At 43.2% G+C, this 22,903-nt stretch overlaps 2 protein-coding genes across 2 annotated transcripts in view; both read left to right on the top strand.

Moving 5' to 3' along the window:
• Septin2 (septin 2) overlaps positions 1-1,470 on the top strand; it is a 31,513-nt gene extending 30,043 nt beyond the window's left edge. Inside the window, exon 11 of the mRNA XM_050125994.1 lies at positions 1,338-1,470. Coding sequence (XP_049981951.1) covers positions 1,338-1,439 — 102 coding nt within the window. The 3' untranslated portion in view covers positions 1,440-1,470. The remainder of the gene's footprint in view (positions 1-1,337) is intronic.
• Positions 1,471-6,188: 4,718 nt separating this feature from the next.
• Farp2 (FERM, ARH/RhoGEF and pleckstrin domain protein 2) overlaps positions 6,189-22,903 on the top strand; it is a 110,120-nt gene continuing 93,405 nt past the window's right edge. Inside the window, exons 1-2 of the mRNA XM_050125941.1 lie at positions 6,189-6,319; positions 22,139-22,349. Of these exons, the coding sequence (XP_049981898.1) occupies positions 22,167-22,349 (183 nt within the window). The 5' untranslated portion in view covers positions 6,189-6,319; positions 22,139-22,166. The remainder of the gene's footprint in view (positions 6,320-22,138; positions 22,350-22,903) is intronic.

Raw genomic sequence — 22,903 nt, 5'->3', positions numbered from 1 at the left:
TGAGACAGGGTTTCTCTGTGGTTTTGGAGCCTGTCCTGGAACTAGCTCTTGTAGACCAGGCTGGTCTCCACTCACAAAGATCGCCTGCCTCTGCCTCCCAAGTGCTGGGATTAAGGCGTGCGCCACCACCGCCCGGCATAATTCATTAAATTTATTTTATGTACATTGGTATGAAGCTGTCAGATCCCCTGGAACTGGAGTTATAGGTGGTTGTGAGCTTTCGTGTGGGTGCTGGTAATTGAACTCAGGTCCTCAGGAAGAACAGCCATTGTTCTTAACCACTGAGCCCTTTTTAGACTGAACCCAGGGGTTCCTGCATGTTAGGTAAGCACTCTGTGGTAGACCACAGAGCTACATCTCCAGACTCCTACCAATTATTATCCTTGAGGTATATGTTCAGAAGACTGAATTTTTATAGCAACTTGTCCTATCCACAATGTTATATCTATTTTAATCTTTACAATCTTATTAGAAGCATTTCCTAACTTCTCCACCATTTAAGTCCTATGTATTTCTACCCTTTTTTTAGTGATGAATGCAAATTGCAGCCTTGATGTGTTTCTCAATTGGTTATTATCCATTTGAGGATAATAGGAAAAAGATTTTTGAACATTTTCTGAAAATCAGTCACATTGCCTTTTATTGTTAGCAAAACTGTTACTAGAGACTGAATGAATGAATGCTCTTATCTTTCCTGGGTAAAGTAAGCCTAATGTTTGAAGGAATAAGTAAGCAAGTGAGGTACAGAGAGCGCATTTAAATTGGACTCATGAGAAGAGCCTTGCCCTTCTGGTTACAGAAACATTGTAGAGAATAGTTGATAACCAAATAAATATATTTTAAAATGTGTATATTACATATATACACATAAATTTAAAAGATTTGTGTATAATGACTCAAAAAAGGAAGAAAGAAAATTGTAATAAATTAATTATAAATATTTTTGGATAGGGAGTTTTGTTCTAGCCTGGGCTACATGATAATGTGTCTCAAAAATAACTGGGAAAAAAAAGGATAAGGGTAGCAGTGGGTAAGCATGGCTAAGACCTTTTAGCCAAGCAGAAAAGACGACTCATGCCCATTCCCTATCCCTTTCTGTTCCCCAGAGGGTAATAGCAGCCTTCTTTCTTGTCTCATTGTCATATTCTCTAACTGTTGCTTCTTTTTATTGGTAATTTAATGCATATTTTGTCATTTACATGAACTTTTGATGAATTACTGACTTTTTAGATTGGTTTGGAAGTTCTTTTTATTTGAACATACTGTTCTTGAGAAAAATAGTAAAAACTAAATATTATGACAACACTAACACTGTATCTGACATGTCCCGTTCCTAGCTTCGCCGCATGCAGGAGATGATTGCAAGGATGCAAGCGCAGATGCAGATGCAGATGCAGGGTGGTGACAGTGACAGTGGGACACTCGGGCACCATGTGTGAGGTGGTGTTTGCATATTAGTACGTTGGGGAGGTAAGGTGACTTCACTGTCAGCTCAACCTTGAGTATCATGGGCTCCTCTGTCTTAAGCTTTACCAGTGTTTTGCATTTTTGAACCTACCATTCTGTATCACTAGCCTTTCATTGAAAAGCAAAAACCATTCTCTGCTGCCACCTGCTGTCTAATAAAAACATTCCTATTTTCTGTTACATATATAATTTATGTTAAAGAAAAAATTTTAAACTTTCATTAGACATAGTATTGGACACTCATTAATATTGTGAACATCTTCATATAGAACTTTCTTAATTTATTAAAAGCTTTTGCAGATGAATGGTATAGGTACTAGGAAGAAGAATTAATGCCAGCTAAATAAGGGTCACCTTGATGCATGGAGATTACAGACCTTCAGGCCTTTAAGGCAAACAATATGTGACTATTAGAAATGGGCATATCATTTACATTTGTGGTCTGGTGTAATTCTCTACACTTTAATTTCATGGAACCTGATGGTTTCAGAGAGCTTCATAAATGGCATCTTGATTTGGTTAACTGGTCATAGATACAGAACATTTTCCTCAGCTCATGCCCTTTCACATAAGAGGGAGTATTGTTTAATGATCAAAGCAATAAATGCATCACTTCCATTTACATGGTTTTGTTTTTGCTCTCCAGAAAACACTTTTGGATTAAAAGAAAAGTATTCCTGATAAGTGCTGCAGCATCAAGTTTCTTAACACCCTTGAAAGTGTGCCCATCCGGATTAACTCGCTGTGTCTGAGGATTTCAGTTGGGACTTTGTTTTGTTGTTTTTTAAACTTTTGATGGTTTTGATATTTGGTTCTTTTCTCTTTTTTTGCCCTCTGGTATGAAGTACTTTTAACATTTATATTTCATTGTTATGTTACATTTTATATTTTGTGAGGTAAATCCTGATTTTCTTCTTCCTTAACCACTAATGTTAGAATTTTTTTTCTAAAAGTCAGTCAACATATATAACTTAATAGTGAATTTCTTTGATTTAGCTGGCCTGACCAATCATTGACAAGTACTCTTGATTTATGTCTAGACATTTTTCTTTGCTCAGAATGTTCCCGTGTGGTGGACATGACATACCTGTAACAGAGGTGGTTGTGCAGACTTGGTGGCAGCATATTTGCTTAGTAGAACGAAGCACACACTGTTAACTTTATATTTGTGCAGAACACCTAAAACCACTTTTGCTGCTGTAGTTAGTGCGGTTAATTCATCTGCACATTTATCTGTTAACCAGGCAGAACAGAGGAGATTTATCTAATGAGATACATGTTTATACTTAAATAGCTTTTAAAAAGCAGGATTTCAGGGTTGAACTTTAAGAGCTCTGGATTCTAGTGCCAGATTATTTTCAAACCTCTGTAGAGAACTCACTACAAGGATTTTTATACTGTGGATGCTGATTATGCTGTGCTGTGGAGAAAACCAAAGCAGCTGTGAGCTCCAACTTCATAGTGTAACAAGACTCGTTACACAGTAAGAGTCAGTAAACTTTCTACTCAACTAAAAGGCAATACTTTTTTAAAGAAACCAAAATGTTTATATTTTATACTGCACTTTAATGTACTTTGTGTAACTTGGTGCAAAGATCGCCGTGGCAGTGGGAATCATGGTCCTTGGCTGGCATAGATAGGAACCCAGGCTTGTGATTGGGTGGTGCTCTTGCACAAAATGCCGCTTGAAGCCCAAATGCCTGCCCTGCCAGGTTTTCCTCTAATTCTTCCCTTTTTCAGTGGTTTTCTACTGGGAGGAAAATAGCAGTTTTTTATGTGCAGACTGTCTCATCTGTTTTCCGCCATTGTCATTTTCCTCAGTTTGTATAGTTAAATGTCTGTGTGGCATGAATGAAAGGCATTTCAGATCTGTGTTGCAAGCAGGTGAGCAGAGCCACACCTGGCTTATATTCTCTGGCGCTGTCCCCTAATGTCAGTTAATGGCCACAGAAATGGCGAGTGAGGGAGACGGTGGTGCGGAGGAAGCAAAGCAGGTGCTAGTTCTCTGCTGTCATTTTGCTGCAGAAGAAAGTGCTTGATTGATGATGAGCCAGGGATTCATGTGTAATTCAGGCCAAAAATCAATAGTACTAATAAAATGAGACTTAAAAAGTGTTATAAATTACAGAAAATAATACATTTGCTCATTTTGCCCCTTCACTGTTGCATCACTGTGAATGGTTGGGGGTTAATTGTGTGAAGTTTCTACCAAGAAAACTGTTGATGACTATGGAGTGCACCTGTGGAAATCCTGTTTGGGTCATTTTAACATTAATTTGATTGGAGAAAGTTTTTTTTTGTTGTTTGTTTTTTAAACAAAAGCATTTTCAAGCATTCAGTGTGAGCCCTGTGTTTGTGAGTTAAGGGTGCCACTGAGAGCCAGCCGACATCGAAGGATGACAATGTGAGTGTGTGCTGGAAGATCTTACAGCCACAATTCTAAATCCCCCTTCAGTTTTTCCATCCAAATCTAAACATACTCTTGCTAATAAATATTTGCTTTCTCACTAAGAAGTTAACTTGTACCTGTAGGAATGTACACATTTTACACTTCAACTTTGTAGCCATTTAAACTAACCCTTTTTCAATAAAGCACTATTGTTTAATAAAATGAGCAGTCTTCGTTTTATTTGAGTAAGGCATGAGATTCACTGGGAAGGTTCAGGGCCCCAGTGACAACTGTGTATCCAAACAGGAGTTGCTTGTATTAATAGCATGAGTACTGCATATGTTTTCACCAGTGATAATCCAGATATTTGAGAAGAAATGGTACAGCTGGGATAGAACTTTGTACAGGTTACCAAATTATCAACAGATTATTTGCTAAAAATGGACACTAAAACCTCAAAAGTAAGTTTACTAATTAGAAAACGAAGCAACAACTGTTCAGCATCGTGGGAAGTAAAAGTGTTCCAAATATATTTCTGTTTCTCCATATAAGAGATAAGTTCAAAAAACAGCTTTATAATTTTTTAAATAACTATTTTTTGGTAGTATTTGAGACAGTCTCCCTTTAGCCTGGCTAGCCTACAACTCCCTAAGTAGATCAGGCTGATCTCCACCTCATTGAAATCCACCTGCCTCTGCCTCCATAGTGCTGAGATTAGAGGTGTAAGCCACCATGCTCAGATTTTAAGATTTTTACATTATTTTATGTGTATGACTATTTTGCATGCATACACGTGTCTGTACCATGTGCGTGTCTGGTGCCCAAGGAGGCTAGAAGAGGATGTCAGATTTCCTGGAACCGTGAGCAGCCATATGGGTGCCAGGAACCGAATTTAGGTATTCTGGAAGAGCAGCCAGTGGCTCCTTACTGCTGAACCATCCCTCCATCCCAGGAAAGCAACTTTGAAAACCAGACTTGAGACTGGTGAGAGGTTCAGAGCTGAGTACTCCCACTCACCTGATCAAACCTGAGTTTGGTCCTGAGACACACAAGGTGGAAGGAGACACAAAATTGTTTAGAAAACTAGAAAACAACAAAAACCCACACAACCCTAAAAACCCCCTCGACTTGGGCTCACGCCCATTTGGGCAGCCAGACCACTGTATTGACTGTGGCAGTGCTATCTGGGCCCCTCATCCTCTTGCTTTCTGAGCAGCACACTGACCCCAGGGTAGTGGGATTTTTGCTCTCTAGGTCATTAGGTTGCTCAGTCTAACGTCATTCCTGCCCTGCCCTGCCACTTTTCTTATGATTGATAGCACACTCAGTGGCATTGTCTGGTTCGAGGGAAAGGCAAGGGTGGTGGAAGAAGTTGGGAGGCCTCCCCAAGTTACTGAGCTCAGTCTGCCTGTGCTCCTCCTAGGTTGCCTTGGGGAAGCAGAGGCCCCACCCTCAGTGGGCCGAGGCACTCCCATCTTGACTTGGGGACTCTTCCAAAGGCCAGGGATTTGTATTTGGGACTATGCGCAAACTGTTCTGGGTTTATTTAGCCTGGCCATGGTTGAGAGGGCTCCGTGCAGGGCCATTCAATTAACCAACTGAACAAGAAAGTGGGGTACTGCAAGTCACAGGAATGGAGGGCCCAGAATCTACTGTCACCGTTTTGATTCCCAAAAAGAGACTCAAAACTAGAAGGGAACAACGAAAGCTTTCAGGGAGCTTCTTTGGCGTAGCTTGTCTCTGGTACAGCACCTCAAAAACAACCCTGGTGCCCACAGACTACAGTTCCATTATTCTCGGGGGCGGCGGGACACGACGAATGGCAGTCAGGGGCGTGACTAAGAGTATAAATGTCGGGGTAGTCCGGCGAGCTGGGGGGAGGGGTGCGGGAGCAATCCCAGGCCCCACCCAGACCCTCCCTGTTTGCCAAAGCCAGCCTGTAGACTGAGACCCGCCCCTGTGCCACAGTCCCGCCCAAGGCTCACGCAGGGCCCACCCGCGTTCCAGAGTCCAACTCAGGCCAGAGTTCCCGTAGTTCCGAAGCCGGGTCCAAGACCGAATCCTCCCGGCAAGCCAAAGACTAAGAACTCGCGGCTTTCCTAAGTCCCACCCAGTACAGAGTTCTCGAGTCCCCAAACCCCTCCCAGCACCGAAGGCCCGCCCAGCGTGCGGGGCACGGATCCACCCGCGGAGGAGCTGCACAGCTTTGCCTTGGACACTGGGGTCCCCTCCTGCCCCGCCCTTCCCCGTGTGGCCACCAATCAGAGCTGGGAGCCGCGCTCGCAGGCGCCCGACGGGAGGACCCGCCCGCAGGCCAATCGGTGGTGCGTCCGCGGGGGGGCGGGGCTGCGGCGGACGCGCTGCGGGGGCGGGGAAGCAGCTAGCTGTCGGGATCGGGCGGCGCGGGCGTCGGACGTGAAGGAGGCCTGGCTGGCGGCGTCGCAGGCCGGTGTGTGTGGCACGGTGAGGACGCGGCGGCCGTGGGCGGGGGCGGCGGGCGAGCCGCGCAGGGCCGATGGGGCGAGCTGGGGCTTCCTTCGTCGGCCGGACCTCAGTGGAACCTGAGTCGGACCAGGCCTGAGGCTGGCCGTCCACCAGAGAAAGTCCACGCCCGGCACTGAGGCCTTGGTGAGGCGCGCCAGCTCCTCGCCGAGTTCGCGGTTGACAACACACGTCTGTGAACGGCCTGTCCGTGGAGGGGCGAAGGGAGGAGGGTCTCGGGTCGAGACTAGTCCGCTGAGGACAGGAGTGTTGCTTATGTAAATGGGCAGTCTGGGGAGGACTGGGAGCTGCGGAGTTCCGCGCGGAGCCTGGCTGTCAGCAGAGTACTGAGGGCAGGGACATCACACGTGGAGACCAGCTGTCGAGGAAGGGGGATGATTGAGAGTCCCGGCGTCTCTCGTGGACACTGGGTGTCCCGTGGAGGGTTAAGGACCACTAGAATGCCCTTCTGAAGACCACCCCCTCCCCCAGGCCAGTGCTCAACAAAGCAAGAGCCTTGGGAAGCACCACCAAGAGCCATAAATGAAAGCCCAGAAGGGCACTGGCCACTCCCTGTTTTTTCTTCTCTGCCTTTCCTTCAAAACCGAGGCTCAAGTGTTAATGTTCTTACTCTGCTAGGATCTAGAAGTAGTATTGGCCCATTGCGTTTTACTCACCCTAGATTATAAACACCTTTGCCATTTACACACGTGGCAGTGATTTCTCAGGATCTTTCATGCCCCCAGTAATGGTGGTGAAAAATTGAAACTAAAACAAGACATTCATGCAGGAAATAATGTCGATACATAGTGTTCAGAAAATGGAATGGCTTCAAAGTCAGGGCAAAATCTTTAAAGGGTGACTTTTCTCGCTAGCTTTGTTTTGTTTCCATGAGGTGGTTTTGACTGGGTCACTGTGAAAATGTTTGGTAATTAGTGGTTAACACTGATTTTGCGTTGGTCTGGTGGAGACAGTATCATACATAGTCGGCCCTACGGATTCTCTCAGTGTTAGGAAGATGAAAGAGGTCGTTGGAAATAGGGAGGTGTGAAGTAAGCTTGACTTGTAGGCTAAGGAAAATGTTTGTGAAAGTCATTTGTGAAGCACTTCGTGGCTGCTCTTGTCGGTTCTGAAGTCTTCAAAGGGGACACGCCCTAGTTGCACATCCCCACGGTTCTTATTGAGACATTCTCCATAGCCCAGGCTGGCCTCCAGCTCGCCACCCTCTTACCTCAGCCTCTGAGTGCCGAGAGTAGAGATGTACATCGTGACTTCCTGTGCACAACTCCATTTTCGAGCCCAGGAAGAAGCAAACTTGGGTGGGTTTAGGGTGACATTCTGGGATATGTGCAAAACCAGTCTCTAATGGCCTGCTTTGCTACATTTAATAGCGAGTTTATAGATGATGATACCTACAAATTCCTTTACCAAAGAGCAGGTCACTAGGAGGTATGTCCTTCATTTATCCCTGCCTTAGGTTCCCTATCCATAGAGTGGGTTTAAAATGTACTTACCTCAGGCGTTGTTGTGAAGACTAAGAATCAACGTTTGGAAGCTGTGTAAATGACCTTGCATTGAATAAGAACTTCATGAACTTCAGTAATTGTTACTAGCAAGTGAAAGTAGCACAGGCTAACCCTGGGTGTTTGTCAGATGAGTTGGGAGAGAATTAGACAGTGGTGCCACAGTTATCCTGCCTGGAGGGAAGGATGTGAACTGGATTGCTCAAGCAGAGATTAATCCTTGGGTGGTCCCATGGGAGGCCGTTTATGTCTATAGGCCAGTGTCCCCTTTCCAAACATTCCTGCTTCGAGCCACACGAACACCTGTATTCACACGTTGACAGATTTCTCTCAGTTCCGTCTGCCGTCTCAGTTACATTCATATTTTTCTTTCCCCCGTTTGACCGTCTGATTCCCCTTTTCCCTTCATGAGCTTCGTGCAACGCCGTGCGGGGCTAGGTGTGCAGCCAGAACACATTGAAAAGTTGGGCGACTTTAGTCTGCTTGCTCAGGTCAGTATGTGTGGAGTCAGTTGGCGCTAATGGCTCTGTTGATATGATGGTTTGACTTTATGGAGGAAAGCTAAAAAGTCGGGGACCTCCTAAAACTTAGCATGATAAACCCCAGTGCTATCATTTTCTTGTTTATGTTGGAGAGGATTGTGGTCGACTATTTTTGGAAGGCAACTACCAGTATGTGATATTTTGATTTTTGAAATCCCACTTTTAAAAAAAATAATCAGATAAGCAAACGTTGTATCGGTCAGGTGGTTAAGTAAGTACTCTTGGCCAGTCAACATTCTTTGGCAAGCTCATTCCTGTTCCTCCTCAAAGCATAATTTGAACCATTTTTGATCCCAGGAAATATGTTTCAAATATGCCTTTAACCTTAAAGGTGAAATCATGTGCACACAAAAGTTCAAGTGTAAAAATATGCATAAGGACAGGGACAGAATCAGGAGGGCAGAATGATTTCAGTGATTTTGTTTTAGTCTTATAGGATTATTTCCCACTAAGCCTAAATACTAAGGTATTTTAGTTTATTGCTCCCTAAAGATACAAACCTTAGGATGGTTAGATGTCTAAATGGGTAAAGGTGCTTGCTGCCAAGCCTGGGGACCTGCACTGGAACCAGGGACACACGTGGTAGAAGGAGAGAAATGATTCCCAAAAGGTGTGCTCTGACCTCTTTAAGTGAACGGTGTCAGACGTGCACACGCGTCCACAAGTAAATGTAAATAAAACACAAAGGCGCCGTGACAACAGGATATGATGAGGAGCCCTGCTTTGGCTCCTCTCTCCTCCCTAATGTCCCTAGTCGGCCTGCTGGAGCCCTCACAGCTCAGCCCCAGGCAGCTTCCTCTGCTCTACTCTGTTGTCTTGAGCTGGCTGTCCTCTGCCTTCCCCACCTGAGTGAGACAGGGTCTGTCCTGGAACTCGCTGTGTAGATCAGGCTGGTCTCAAACTCACAGAAACCTGCTTGCCTCTTTCTCTGGAGTGCTGGGAGTAAGGGCGAGTGCAGTATGCTCCACTCGATCCCTTGCTTCCTGTAAGTCCCCAACCCCATTGAGCATGAGCAGCCGGAGCAGCCACTGCGCTAGTGATTTTTTTAAATGTGACTTCGGTGAGCACATGTTCTTGTGGGCTTACTCCGTTGCTTTCCTTTCTCCATTCAACTCCTTTTGTGTGCACTGTAGAATCAGGATGGAGTTGGAGCCATCTGCAGAGGTGAGGAACTCCAAGTCATTCTCCTCTGGAATTCCTTGAGTTATAGTGCGGAAACACTGCTACCTATTACAGGTGCTTGTGAGCTATAAATGGCACAGTGTAAAGCAAAGGACTTGATCTGGGCCTTCTGGTAGTGGGAGTCACTTGGGACATAGTAGCTACTGTCATGCGTATGAGTATTGATAACTCTTTACTTCGACTCTCCCTCCATCCCAGCTGCTCCTCCACCTGCCAGCCCTCTGCCATCCTCACTTTAATGCACTTACCCTCGACCATTCCACTGTACCGCAGGGATTTTCCCCTGTAGAAGGTCCTGTATCCTTAAACACTTAAAGTTTCTGGAGTATCAGAAAAAGTTTTAAATAATGTTTAAATGTTTGAAATACAAAATAATAAATCAGTAATATAATACAGTAATAGTAAAGTCTTGTGGGGGAGCAAAGTCTGATGCTAGGTTTTGTGAAACCTGAGGCATATATAATTAGAAAAGGATAGGCAGCTCACATCAGCCAAAAATCCATCTCCAGAAGGATCTCTGTGGATACCCGCACTAGAAATGCAAGCTCAGGGGCACACACACACACAATTTAAAATTAAATGTAAATCTCTTTAAATGAATAAGGTTACAAATAAAAGTTAATTCATTAAATAAACATTTGTTTAGTATGCAAAAAAGTAAGGAGCTAGGATTGTAGCTGAGTTGATAAAGAGTGAGCGCGTTCCTAGCATACACAAAGCCCTGAGTGTGATTCTCAGTGCCGCATAAGCCTGACATAGCGGTGGATCCCTGTGATCTCAGCATGGGTCATAGAGACAGGAAAACAAGAAGTTCAGGGTCGTCAAGACAGTCTGGGATGCATGAGACTTCTTGGAAAGGAGGCAACATTTATTACCAGACATATAATCCCTTTTTTCTTAGCTATGTATTTTTAATTTCCTTTTCATGACAGTGAGAAAATAGAATTCATCTATTCTTCTAGAATAGCTGATAATTTTTTAGTGATAGAATACATGATTTATGATTTCACATATAGATATATTTTATAATTGTATACAAACAGCTTTGTGTTCCTGGGGTGGGTACAGGGTGGAAAGATTTTATTCTCTTTTTCACAATTACATTTAATAAGGAAGAAAAATATTCATCTAAGGCATATTTACAATTATAGTTCTATATTACTGACCTATTTTTCTGATAGGTAAGGATTTTTACTTTTTCTTCTGAGAACTGAACTCTGCCTAGAGTTTAACAAATCTACTGAAAATTTTCTCACAAATGAGCTTCCGGCTCCTTGTATTTCAGGTTTTTTTCTTTTCTATTATCCATGTACCCTCCATGCCAGATATTGGTGGACCCATTTGTGTTGTTTGCCTAGGGCCACCCAGGGTGTTCAGGAGTTCATCTCATTTGAATATACATAAATTAACTACGGGAAACTTAAATGTCCATTCACATTAATGGGTCTTTATCTGGCTCCCAGAAGTGCCAACTGTTCCTCCAGTGTACCTTCTCATAGGGGAGAATGGCACAGGCAGAGTTACACGGGAAAGATCCAACAATCATAAGTGATTACAATCAGAATAGTGTTTTGGTAAATTTTACAGAGACTTATGACCATAGGAACACTTTGCGTGGGGCCTCACCAGTCCCTTGGAACTGAGGCTCATGTGAGAGACCTAGAGACCTGAGCCAGACTATTTGTTTATCAACTTTTATTGGGGTAGTTTTATACTCCGTGTTTGATGCCAAGTAAACCAGCAGTGTGTGGTGTGCAGGTCCTAAGTGCATTTTCCTCAGCCATTTGTTTGAGAAGGAGGAAGTAACGTTGGAAATAAACTTACAAAGCTTGACTAAATATTTTGTCTATTTTACTAAAGTCAAATTTTCTTCAGTAGTAGTTAATATGGAGAGTGGGCCACAATATCAAAATTAATTCCAGTGTTAAAAGTTTTTATGTATTTTTTTTTATTTTGGTTTTTGAAACAAGTAGGCCTGACTGTCCTGGAACTCACTCTGTAGCCCAGGTTGGCCCCAAACTCAAGGATCTGCCTGCTTCTGCCTTCCAAGTGCTGGCATTAAAGACATACACCACTATATGCTCAACTAAAAATATTTACTAATTAAACTGTTTTAGGAAAACAACAAGAACAACTGTAACTCTTAGACAAGAGACAGTATTTTTGCCTTCTCTGGAAGCTGTGTGATTTCAAAGGTAATATATATCCATTACTCTAAACAGTTGGGAAAGAATTTTACATTGGAAAGACAAGTAAAAATTGGTCCTTTACTCTTTCCCAGTGAGACCCACCATAAACATGTTTGGGCTTGTTTCTAAAGGAGTACAGGTTTATTTTGGCTTGTGGTTTAAAATGTGATAATGGAGCTTAGTTTCTGGGAGTGCACACTCCATCCCGGCCCTCCACTCATTAGTTAGAACATCTGGATGTGCGTGTGATGCAGCTGTGGAAGACTCTGACAAGCAAAAGGTAATGGGCAGTGGAGATGAAGGCCACCTGTTTTCCTTCACCATTCCCTGATCTGCCATCAGAATGTTCAGAACCTGGAGGTGGGCTCCAGCAGAGAGTGGGGAAGTCCACTGTTTTCTCTCTGCTTCTCAGTCATTTCTCTAGCAGTTGCTTCTTTCCTCTCTTCCCTCTTGGAGCTCCATTCCAGGCAAAGTACAATTTGTGGGCAAACAGCACTGCTAAAACCCCAAATTTCTGGCTAAGGGACTGAAAAGAGAGCAAAGTATACCAGAGAGGTCCCAAAGAGAAAGTTGCCCCTTAAAGTTTTTGGACTTAGAGGCTCAACTCTGAGCATATGTGAGTCAGAAACTGAGAACCAGGGTCTGGAGAGATGATTCATCAGATAAGAGCATTGGCTGTTTTTCCGGAGTACCTGTGTTTAATTCCCCAAACCCACATGCCAGTTCACAACCAGTTCCAAGGGACCCTATGCTTTCTTCTGGCCTCTGCAGTTCTAGCATCAGGGTGAGTGGAACACAGGGTAAGTAGGGTTTTACTGGGGAATATCAGGGTTCTGAAATGGAATTTCACTGACAATATTCCGCAGAAGACTGGATGAGTCTGGCAGCCTAACTCCAGTCAGGCCAGTGTCTGCTCATCAGAATACCAGTATGCTCCATAGGACTAAAATAAGATTCCAACAGTAGAGTGTTTTATTTATTTATTTTTTTTTTTTAGTAGAGTGTTTTAAAAGTCTAGGATATAATCCAAAGATACTCATATACGAAAACCCAAGGAAATGCTCACAGACTAAAACTGCAGTGAAAATATTGAACTGGTCTGAGAACTTTGTGATTGTGAGTGTGCTGGCTAGTCATATGTCAGCTTGCTACACAAAGTCCAATTATCTGAAAGGAGGGAACCTCAGTTGAGAAAATGCCCCAGTAAGATCTGGCTGTAAGGCATTTTCTTAATTATTGATTGGTGGGTAAATGCCCAACCCATTGTGGGTGTGTCCATCCCTGGACTGGTGGTCCAGAGTTCTGTAATAAAGCAAGTTGAGCAAGCCTGGGAAGCAATAAGCAGCACCCTTCCATGGCCTCTGCATCAGTTCCTGCCTCCAGATTCCTGCCTTCTTTGACTTCCTGTCCTGACTTCCTTCAGTGATGAGCCATGCTGTGTAAGTGTAAGCCAAATAAACCTTCGCAACTTGCTTTTTGGTCATGGTGTTTCATCTCAGCAGTAAAAACCCTAAGACTGGCAGGATTGTGGCCTCTGTGGCCATTAATTTTTAGTGTTCATTCTGGAAATGTGATACATAAACAGGACACTTTGCATATGTAATTAAGGGTACTAATCAGCTACATTGAAATAATGAGGCTGGCCTGGATTTCGGTGGTCCACTCATGTGATTGGAGTTCTGTGGGGATCTCTTTCGGCTGATACCAGAATAGAGAGGTTAGAACATGTGTTTTCAATATATTCTTCCTGCCTTAGAAGGAGCCAGGAGCCAAGAATGCAGGTAGCTTCTTGTTATCCTTGGTGGTTACACCTGGACCTACGGTACTTACCTAGTGCTTATGAGGCCACTGCAAAAAGATTTTTTTCAGTTTCAGAATTTTGTTTTACATATAGTTAGAACATCTAGCAATTGTCTGAAGCCTCCAGTGAAGGAAATTATAAATTTAGTTAATGTTCAGATACTTAAACAACTGGGGAGTGAAAGTAAAGCTGTAAGGTGTATAACTATCAGTTGTGTCCAGAGGCATGTCTTTGGACCCGGTGGCTGGTTCATTCCGTGCTGTTTGTGTGAAGGGTCTTTATTCTTTTTTTTTTTTTTTTCTTGAGACAGGGTTTCTCTGTAGCCTTGGAGCCTGAAACTAGCTCTTATAGACCAGGCTGTCCTCAAACTTACAGCGATCAACCTGCCTCTGCCACCTGAGTGTTGGCTGGGATTAGAGGCGTGCGCCACCACTGCCTGGCCAAAGGCTTTATTCTTTTTTTTTTTTTAAATTTTTATGCATACAATATTCTGTCTGTGTGCAGGCCTGAAGAGGGCACCAGACCTCATTACAGACGGTTGTGAGCCACCATGTGGTTGCTGGGAATTGAACTCAGGACCTTTGGAAAAGCAGGCAATGCTCTTAACCGCTGAGCCATCTCTCCAGCCCCAAAGGCTTTATTCTATAGCTAGTGCTAGACATGCCTCGCTCAGAAGACTGATCACAGAGCTTCAGGGGGCTTATTTTATTTTTGGCTATAAGTACTATAAACTAGTTGGCGCATCAGCTTTCAGGTTTTGCTCCATTGAGAAGCTTACAACGGAGTTGGGACTGGATCTGTGTGTAATAGTTCTAAATTTTCCATCTGCTGTCCTCATTTCAGCAAATGCCTGCCTCAGTGTGTGTATACCGTGGGTGTGCACACACGTGTATGGATATATGTTGACATCAGGTGCCATCTTCAGTCACTTTTTAGAAAGTCTCTTACTAAATGTGGATCGTATATTTGAATATTAGTTCCCAGTTGGTGGACTGTTTGCAAAGGATTCTGAAGTATGTACCGACTTTTTGTAAGAGATATTCCACTTGGGGTGGGTTTGAGGTTTCAATAGACTCCTGCCAGTCCCAGTGTGTCTTGTTCTTTCTACTTCCAAACATTGGGTCAAGATATGATAAGCTCTTGGCTGTTCCTGTCCCAGTGCCTTTGTTTTGCCATCATGGACTCTAACCCTCTGAAACCGTAGGCCCCAAAGTCTTTTATAAGTTGCCTTGGACATGGTATTTTATCACAGCAATTTTTTTTTAAAGTGGCTAAGAGACTAAATTCAGTGCTTACAAATTGAGACTGCTGGGCCAGCAGACGCCCAGGAGCTGCCTGTCTCAGCCTACCCAGCACTGGGATTGCAGGCACACTTTGTTTGTGTGAGTTCTGGTGTAGCATGCTTCCTTGTCGGACTGTCTTGGACCGCCAGCCTGCAAATAACAACTCAGAGACTTCTTATTAATTATGAAAGCTTGGCCTTAGCTTAGGCTTGTCTCAACCAGCTCTTATAACTTAAACTAGCCTATTTATGTTAATCTGCATTCTGCCACATGGCGTTAACTTTGTCTATACTGCCCATCCTGCTTCCTCCACATTTGACTGGCAACTCCGCCTTTTTTCTTCTATCCCCAGAAGTCCTGCCTAACTTCTCTGTCCTTGGAAGTCCTGCTTAACCTCTTCCCACCTAGCTATTGGCCATTCGGTTCTTTATTACAGCAATCACAGCAACACATCTTCACACAGTGTACAAATATCTCACAATACTCTGGGGATCCATGCTCAAGTCTTTAAGCCTTGTACAGCACGCACTTTACAACTGAGCCATCTTCCCAGATCTTTTATGGCCTTTAAAGCCTTAACAGTCACCAGCATCAAGATCTCTTGGCTGATCTTGCTGAGGATGGCAGAACCAGTGTTTGCAAGGGTCACATTTGTGTAGAGGATGACTCCAGGTCTGGTTTCTGTGGTGCTGAGGCCACGTCAGCTACCAACTGGCAGTGCATCTGTGTCTGGAGCAGTGGTGTATGTTTATACAATGAGACTCCTGGGAAGGGTGTGGATGTTCGCTCACACCTGCCCATCTGCCTAGCTAGCTGTTTTTCTTCGGGTCTTTGAACCTTGCCCTGTAATATAAAACCAACATTGTTTTTCAGCTTCTGCGTATTGATTAACTTGCTTACTTATTATCTTTTTTTAGTCAGTTGTGCTTAGAGAATGAGGCACCCATCTCTTGCTATGCTGCAGGGGTGTAGCCCAAGATTGGAGGACTGGGTAGGAGTCCATTTATCACCAGCTATGAAAGCTGACTCACGGTCCGGTAAGATGGCTTAGCCAGTAAAGGCATTTGCTGCCAAACCTAATGTCCTGAGTTTCCATCCTTGGGACTAACATGGAACCAACTCCCACAAGTAATCCTATGACCTCCACATACATGATGTGGCACAGATGTGCCCATACACATACACACAAATATAAATGTTTGTTTTTTAAGTTCTTAATATTGAGTAAATTTTAGACCTGTAAGACAGATTTCATGAAAATGAAAGTATGATATTCTGTCTCTTTGGTTAGTCAATAAAGAATTTTGACTCTGGAGTCTCCCACAAGACCCAGGGTTTCAAGGAAAGCAGATGTTCACTGCCCACCAGAATTCTAGCTAGTTCCCTTACTGTGTACGGTAGACTGTGCCTTTGTTCAGGAAGAGCAAGAATCTTGGTAACCAGATCAAGGCTCAAAGCAGACTCTGGTTAAGTGTTCTGTAGCACCCTGTCTGTCTGTCTGTCCATCCAGTTTTAGTGCAGAGCTTTTTCATACCCGTTCCGTCCTATACATCCCCCCACAGTCAGCAGCCCTTTCCAGAGCAGACATCTGTTACATCACCACCATCCCCAAAGCCTTTGCCAACTTTTAAGCTGAATTTTCCAACTCTAGGAAATGACACGTCACAGGGTTTTTAAATTATTACTTTTAAATGGGAACATACCGAAGCAGCCAGATTTGTAGTGAATGGTACAAAATGATGGAAATTGTATCCAGCTACCAGAGATATTTTTAGGAATGCAGACTACAAAGCATTCCATTCACATGGAAAAAAAGATGAGAAAATTCCTTGAGTTCTGGTTCTTTGCACTGCCTTTCTGTGGACATCTGGGGGTGGTGCTCCAGCAGATTCCACGACAGGGCAGAAGTGGACCATAGGCTCCCGGAACTGTGTTTCTATCCTAAGCTTCTTAATATTTATTTATAAGCACACAAAACAAAATAAAGTTCATTCCTGTTAGGTTATATCTTACATAAGGCAGATTCAGGGCATACTCCCCTCCTTCAAATTTTCCTCCTGTCAGATGAAAGCAACGATACTGAGTGAAGCACCCTGTGCTTCTGCAGTAAGAGCCCAGTGGTCTTCTATTCCCGAAGCATCTGAGAGAGCAGAGAGAAAGGCTGCCCGGCATTCCCTCACTACTGCTGTCTACCAGTGTTCTATCAAGTTCTTTTCATCTCTCCTGAACTTGGTGATACACCTAGGCTTCAAGTCTTAACCTTAAGTCTCAAGCAGGGACTTAGCACGAGTACTTGTTAAGTGAGTGGTTGACACACACTACTCACCGTTGCGGAAAAGCAAACAGGATTGTCTGAATTTGCAGCAGAGCGCCTCCAGGGTCATTTCTTTTCCAAACCAGTGTGAATAAGAGTGTGTTAGGACTCTGGGTCTCAGCTGTAGCTCTGTGAATGACTCTCTTTGAACCAGATGAAAAGAAAGACAAAGGTCACGGCTCAGAAGGTGTGTAAGCTTGCAGAGGTTTCCCTGGTAAGCTGTGTAGTTCAGGAGAGCTTTGATATCCCTCGAGTTCTTCTGTTTCTTTTGCTCTTATGGCCAATGAGCTAATTAATGTTAAATGAAAAGTTACAGCTATGGTTAGAGTTAAATTTACATCAATGAAAGCAGATGTTCACTGCCCACCAGAATTCTAGCTAGTTCCCTTACTGTGTACGGTAGACTGTGCCTTTCTTCAGGAAGAGCAAAAATCTTGGTAACCAGATCAAGGCTCAAAGAAGACTCTGGTTAAGTGTCTGCTAAATATAAACATACAGTGTGAACATATGACTTAATTTTGTAGGTTTTTTTTTTAAGATTTGTTTTGTATGTGTGTGCATTGGACTTCAGAGGCCAGAAGAGTATCAGATTCCCTGGAACTAGAGCTGTGGATGGCTGTTAGCCTCTTGATGTGAGTGCTAGGAACTCAACCCAGGTTTTCTGCAAGAATAGCAAGTGCTCTTAACTGCTGAGTCATCTCTCTAGCTTCATCTGTTTTGTTTCTGAGAGAGTGTTTAAGAGTATTTGTTCTTGCGGAGGACCTGGGTTTGATTGCCAGCACCCACATGACAGCTCACAACTGTCCATAACTTGTTTCAGGGAACCTTGTTTGAGGATCCTCTGACCTCCAGACATCAGGCATGCATTTGGCACATAGACATACATGCAAGCAAAACACTCACATACAAAATAAGTAATGGGGGGGAGGGAGAAAGGCAGGCAAGCTTACTGCTCTTGCATGAGGACCCAGGTTCAGCTCCCAACACCCACATGATGTTCACAACCACCTGTAACTTCAGTACCAGAAGATCCAATGCTTTCTTTCCACATTACAGGCTCCTATAGGCATGCAGCACACATAGAAATAAATAAATATTTTTTGAAAAAGGATCACTTCAGTTCCCAGCACCCATTTGGTGGCTCATGACTGTCCATAATTTAAGTTCCAGGAGATCTGATGCTTCTCTATGGCCTCTTCAGGCACTGCATTCATGAGGTGCTCAGACATACATGCAGGTAAAACACCTATACACATAAAAAATAAAAATAATAAAGGGACTGGGCTAAAGAGATTGCCCACTGGTTAAGAGCTTTTGTTAAAGCTGATCTTGAACTTTTGACCACCTGCCTCAGCCTCCTAGATGCATGTGTATGCCACCACTCTGTGTGGCTTAATGCTTTATAAAGTGAATTCTATCTGCCCTAGGAGTTACGCTGTGACCTATTTAAGAGAGGGACTCTTATTCTGAGTGTACTAGCAATAACTTCCCTTGCATTTTCTATTTAATGTTGTTTTTTTCCAACACAGTGTATACTTCTAGGCCCTTTAATTATCTTTGTTCATTTTCTTAGCATTGCATGGTTGGATGCAACCTTCTAACAACAAATACAAGCTGGGTAATAGTGGCACACACCTTTAATCCCAGCATCAGGAGGCAAAAGTAGATGGATCTCTGAGTTCGAGTCCAGCCTGACCTACAGAGTGGATTCCAGTACAATCAAGGCTACACAGAAACCCTATCTTGAAAAACAAATACAACAGAAAACCTGAGCAATTTTTCCCTTTTAATATAGAAGCTGAGCCCAGTGTCAGGTACCCATTGCTCAACCTGTGAGAGTCAAGAGGAGGATTGAGTCAGGGAATATAATAAATAAAATCCTGTCTCTAAACTGATACATATGAAAATACAAGTGATAATTACATAGTAAGATAAATTTGGTAAATAGCTTCTAAAAACGTATTTTGACTATGTATTTTCAGAGTTGTAGCCTTCCTTCAGGGAAGACTGGCTTTGAAACACATTCATTGTTTCAGGAGAACTAACTTAAGTTCATCAGTTTTCCCATCACTAACAAAACACCTGAGCCAACAACTCCAGGGAAGAGGGCTTTATCTGAATCAGTCTCAGGTTTTAGTCCACAGTCACTTCCTCTTTGCTTCTGAGTCCATTTGTAGTGAAAGAACAGCATGGCAGAGAGCGTGTGGTGGAGTAAAGTGGCCCTAAGGCAATAACGCCATCCAGTTAGGGACCTGGCGGTGGGTTAATCCACCTTAGGGTTAGAGCACTCATAATTCAGTCACTTCTCAAAAGCCCATCAGATGGTAGCCAGGCCTTTAACATTGGGACCTTTGGGAACAGTTCATGCTCAAACTTTAGCAGAACGCTGGATGATTCCAGTATTTTATAAATGTAAACAGATGAAGAGCATAGAGGCCACTGTTTCGTACCCTAAAGATAGAAGTCTCCATTTACAGTCTCTTTTGCATTAAAATTTTGTGAAAGTGAAGTGAAAACGTCCGTGAGTGTAGTTCTTGAAGCTTCATAGACGCATGTTAATACTAACAGTAGGGCACTCTTAAGTACTGGTCTGCTGTGGTTGGTCTTCAGTCTTACGCACGACAGTCTATACAGTATACTGCTTGATGAGACAGTGCAATGTCTTTAATGCCACGGTACTAAGTAACTACTTAGCTAGCAGACAGAGTGAGAATCTAGTCCCTGCATTCAGGGGCGTACAGACTAGAGAGTGGGTCACAGCTACCTGAGTGTCACATGTAAGTAGTTGGATTATTCATTGTTCTGAACCACTTTATACAGGAATTGAGGTGGAAAACTAACTTGGTACAATTATGTACCACTTCATCATTTTGCTCTCTCATTATACTTGTTTTTTAAAATATTTGTGTGCATATGTGTGGGTGCACATATGTGGTACATTTGTGGAGGCCAGAGAACAGTTTTCTGCAGTCAGTTCTGTCCTTCCACCATGTGAACCCTGGGGTAGAGCCCAGGTCATTGGGCTTGGCTATGTGCCTTTACTTGCTGAGCCTGCTCACTGGCCCATATGTTGCACTTTGCCAAAAGATTTACCCTTCTTTGATAAACCGGGAGCTTGCAGCACTTCTCAACCAAGATCCTTGTGGGATGTGGTTTTAAGAAGGAATTGGTTGGCAGTGAATTATGAAGAAGCTTTTCAAATGTAGTTCAAAGGCTACAAGACCCCTTGTTTGGTTTGTCTTGATAAGATATGTGTGAAAACAGGGAAGGACCCGCAGGAGTGGTTGACACAAAAGAGAATGGGCTGGGGATTGAGTGAGTTTGTTGGTTTTTGTTTTCTTAGTGCTGGGCTAATAGTCTGCCACTGAGCTACAGCTACAGCCCAAGTGAAATAAATTCTTTAAGAGGTTACTACAGTTCAGAGAAACCCCCCCCCCCAAAAAAAGACTATAGTTAACAGAAAACATTCACAAAGTGATTTAAGAGACGTGCAGTCAGTTTTGCAGACTGCATTCTTTATTGGTTAGACATCTGGTGTTTGTGTCTCACTTCTACCACATGGGCATGTATCTTTTGCTATCCTGGTTTTACTGTTAAACATTTTTCCTTTTTCTTTTTCTCTTTGTTGTTTGTTGTTTTAAAGGTAAGTTTTCACTGTGTAGACCAGGCTGGTCTCAGACTCACAGAGTGTCTTTTGCCTCTGCCTCCTGCATGCTGAAATTTAAGGCATGACCCCTATACCCAGCTTGTTTAGCTTTTTTTTTTTTTTTTTTAAAAGAGATGGTCCCATATAGACCAAGCTGGCCTTGAACTTGCTATGTAATCAAGGATGATCTTGAACTCAGACCCAAACTCCTGCTCCTGTGTGCTGAAATTAGGTGTGTGCTGCCACCACCTTGCTTTGTGTGATGCTGGGTATTGAACTCTGGACTTTGTTCATGCCAGGCAAACACTGTAATAACCAGGCCACAGCCCTACTCCTTAATTTTCTTTAAGTTGATTTTTTAATGTAAATAATATATTTAAAAATGAAAATTTCCATAAGTAGTAAGTACCTTAGTACAAGGAAAAACAATATTATAGATTCAAGCAGATACTTAGCTTGCACTTTGTTAAAGACAGCAAGGATATTACCCTATTAGACTTGACAACCTATAAACAGGCTTTTCCTGTAGTGCCACAGGAGGACTGAAAATGACCCTGGCCCTCTTGGACCTTTTGTGTCATCTATTAAATGGTCTTGCACGGTGATGCCAGTATTATGGTGGGTTTGAGGTGGGTGCGGCAGGTGTGTGGATTCACCAGGTCCTCATCTGGACTGCCGTTTGGTGCCGTACCTCCGATTTCCTTCCAAATGACCAGTGCAACTGCTCTGCTCTAGAAAGCACAAGGAGTATGAAGCTGGCAAAGATGAGTCTGGCTGTTTTCATGTTTGTTGGCTTCATCCCTGGTGGCCTTCTTTGCACACTGAGCCAATATAAAAAGACAGGTCCATGGCTGCTTCAGATTAGTATGACAATGCCAGTCACATGTTAATGTTCTTCGATCACTTTTACTAGAAAGGACAGTGTCCAGCACTTGAACCTAATTGTTAGCACATGTGACTGGGCTGAAGAAGGAAGGCATGCTGGGTATTGAGCAGTTCTGGGAAGAGAGATAGTCATAGGTGTTCTCCCTCTCCCAGGTGAGTGGTAATGATGTCACTCATGATGGCTTCTGGGAGGTCCATTGAGTTAATATATGTGCCTGGTTCAGAGAACCTTGGAAATATTACTAGGGGTAATTTTATTGATTTTTGTGCTACAACCATATGTATAGATGAAGAAAAACTTTCTGTTCCTTATTTTAATGTAATTTAAAACTTATAGAAGTTAAATATAAAATATTGTGGGTTCTTATGAGCCCAATTTTTTTTACATTGCTTTAATATCTAAATAATGTAGTGATTTAGTATGTTTTTGTTTTAGTGTTTCCTCCTCCTTCAACTAATGAAGAATGGGGGAGATAGAAGGAACATACAGAGCTTTGCCAACTTCCGGGACACGCTTGGGCGGCCAGACTTCTGTTGGAGTGAGTACCCTGGAACCGGAGCAGACCCTCTCACCCAGGACGCAGGAGAAGCACCTGCACATCAGAGTGAAGCTGCTGGATAGTACTGTGGAAGTATTTGACATTGAGGTAGGAAGCTTGATTTTTAAGGCATATTCTCTTCTATGTTCTAAAGTTAAGTAATTCTGTACCAGACTCCATTTTGCTGGTAAGAGTTTGTGTTGTGTATTTATTCAGGCAACCAAGAGTTGCTTTGATGGCTACCCAGCAGAGTCTTTGGAAATAGTAGATCTAAGTTAACTTTCAGATAAAATTCTGAAGGATACAGTTTCCATTCCTTTGTTTTCAGAATGACTAAAGAATACAAACTGACCAAATGGCTTTGACTCAGACATACATTCCCCATGTAGGTGTTTGAGTCCTGGTACCTCCATAAGAGATGCCAGGTGGCCTCAAGGTGTGTCAGCATACCTGTCTGAGCAGAGAATAGTCCTTCCTGCTCAGGGACTGAATGAACACTAGGAAGAGAGCCTGTGGATGAGGTGTTAACACAGTGAGGGTGACAGGTGACATCAATATGTACTGGACAGTGAGGGCCTGCACTGACAGGGAGCAGACAGGAAAGCCTTACATTGGGAGTTAGTGTGTAGTGAGGGTCTTGCATTGGGTAGTGTGGGCCTGAC

This window comes from Alexandromys fortis, unplaced genomic scaffold, assembly GCF_014885135.2.
Source record: "Alexandromys fortis isolate MF-2015 unplaced genomic scaffold, M_Fortis_MF-2015_v1.1 scaffold_254, whole genome shotgun sequence".
NCBI lineage: Eukaryota > Metazoa > Chordata > Mammalia > Rodentia > Cricetidae > Alexandromys > Alexandromys fortis.
The sequence above is the reverse complement of the archived record's forward strand: the minus strand, read 5'-3'. Positions and strand labels throughout refer to the sequence as shown.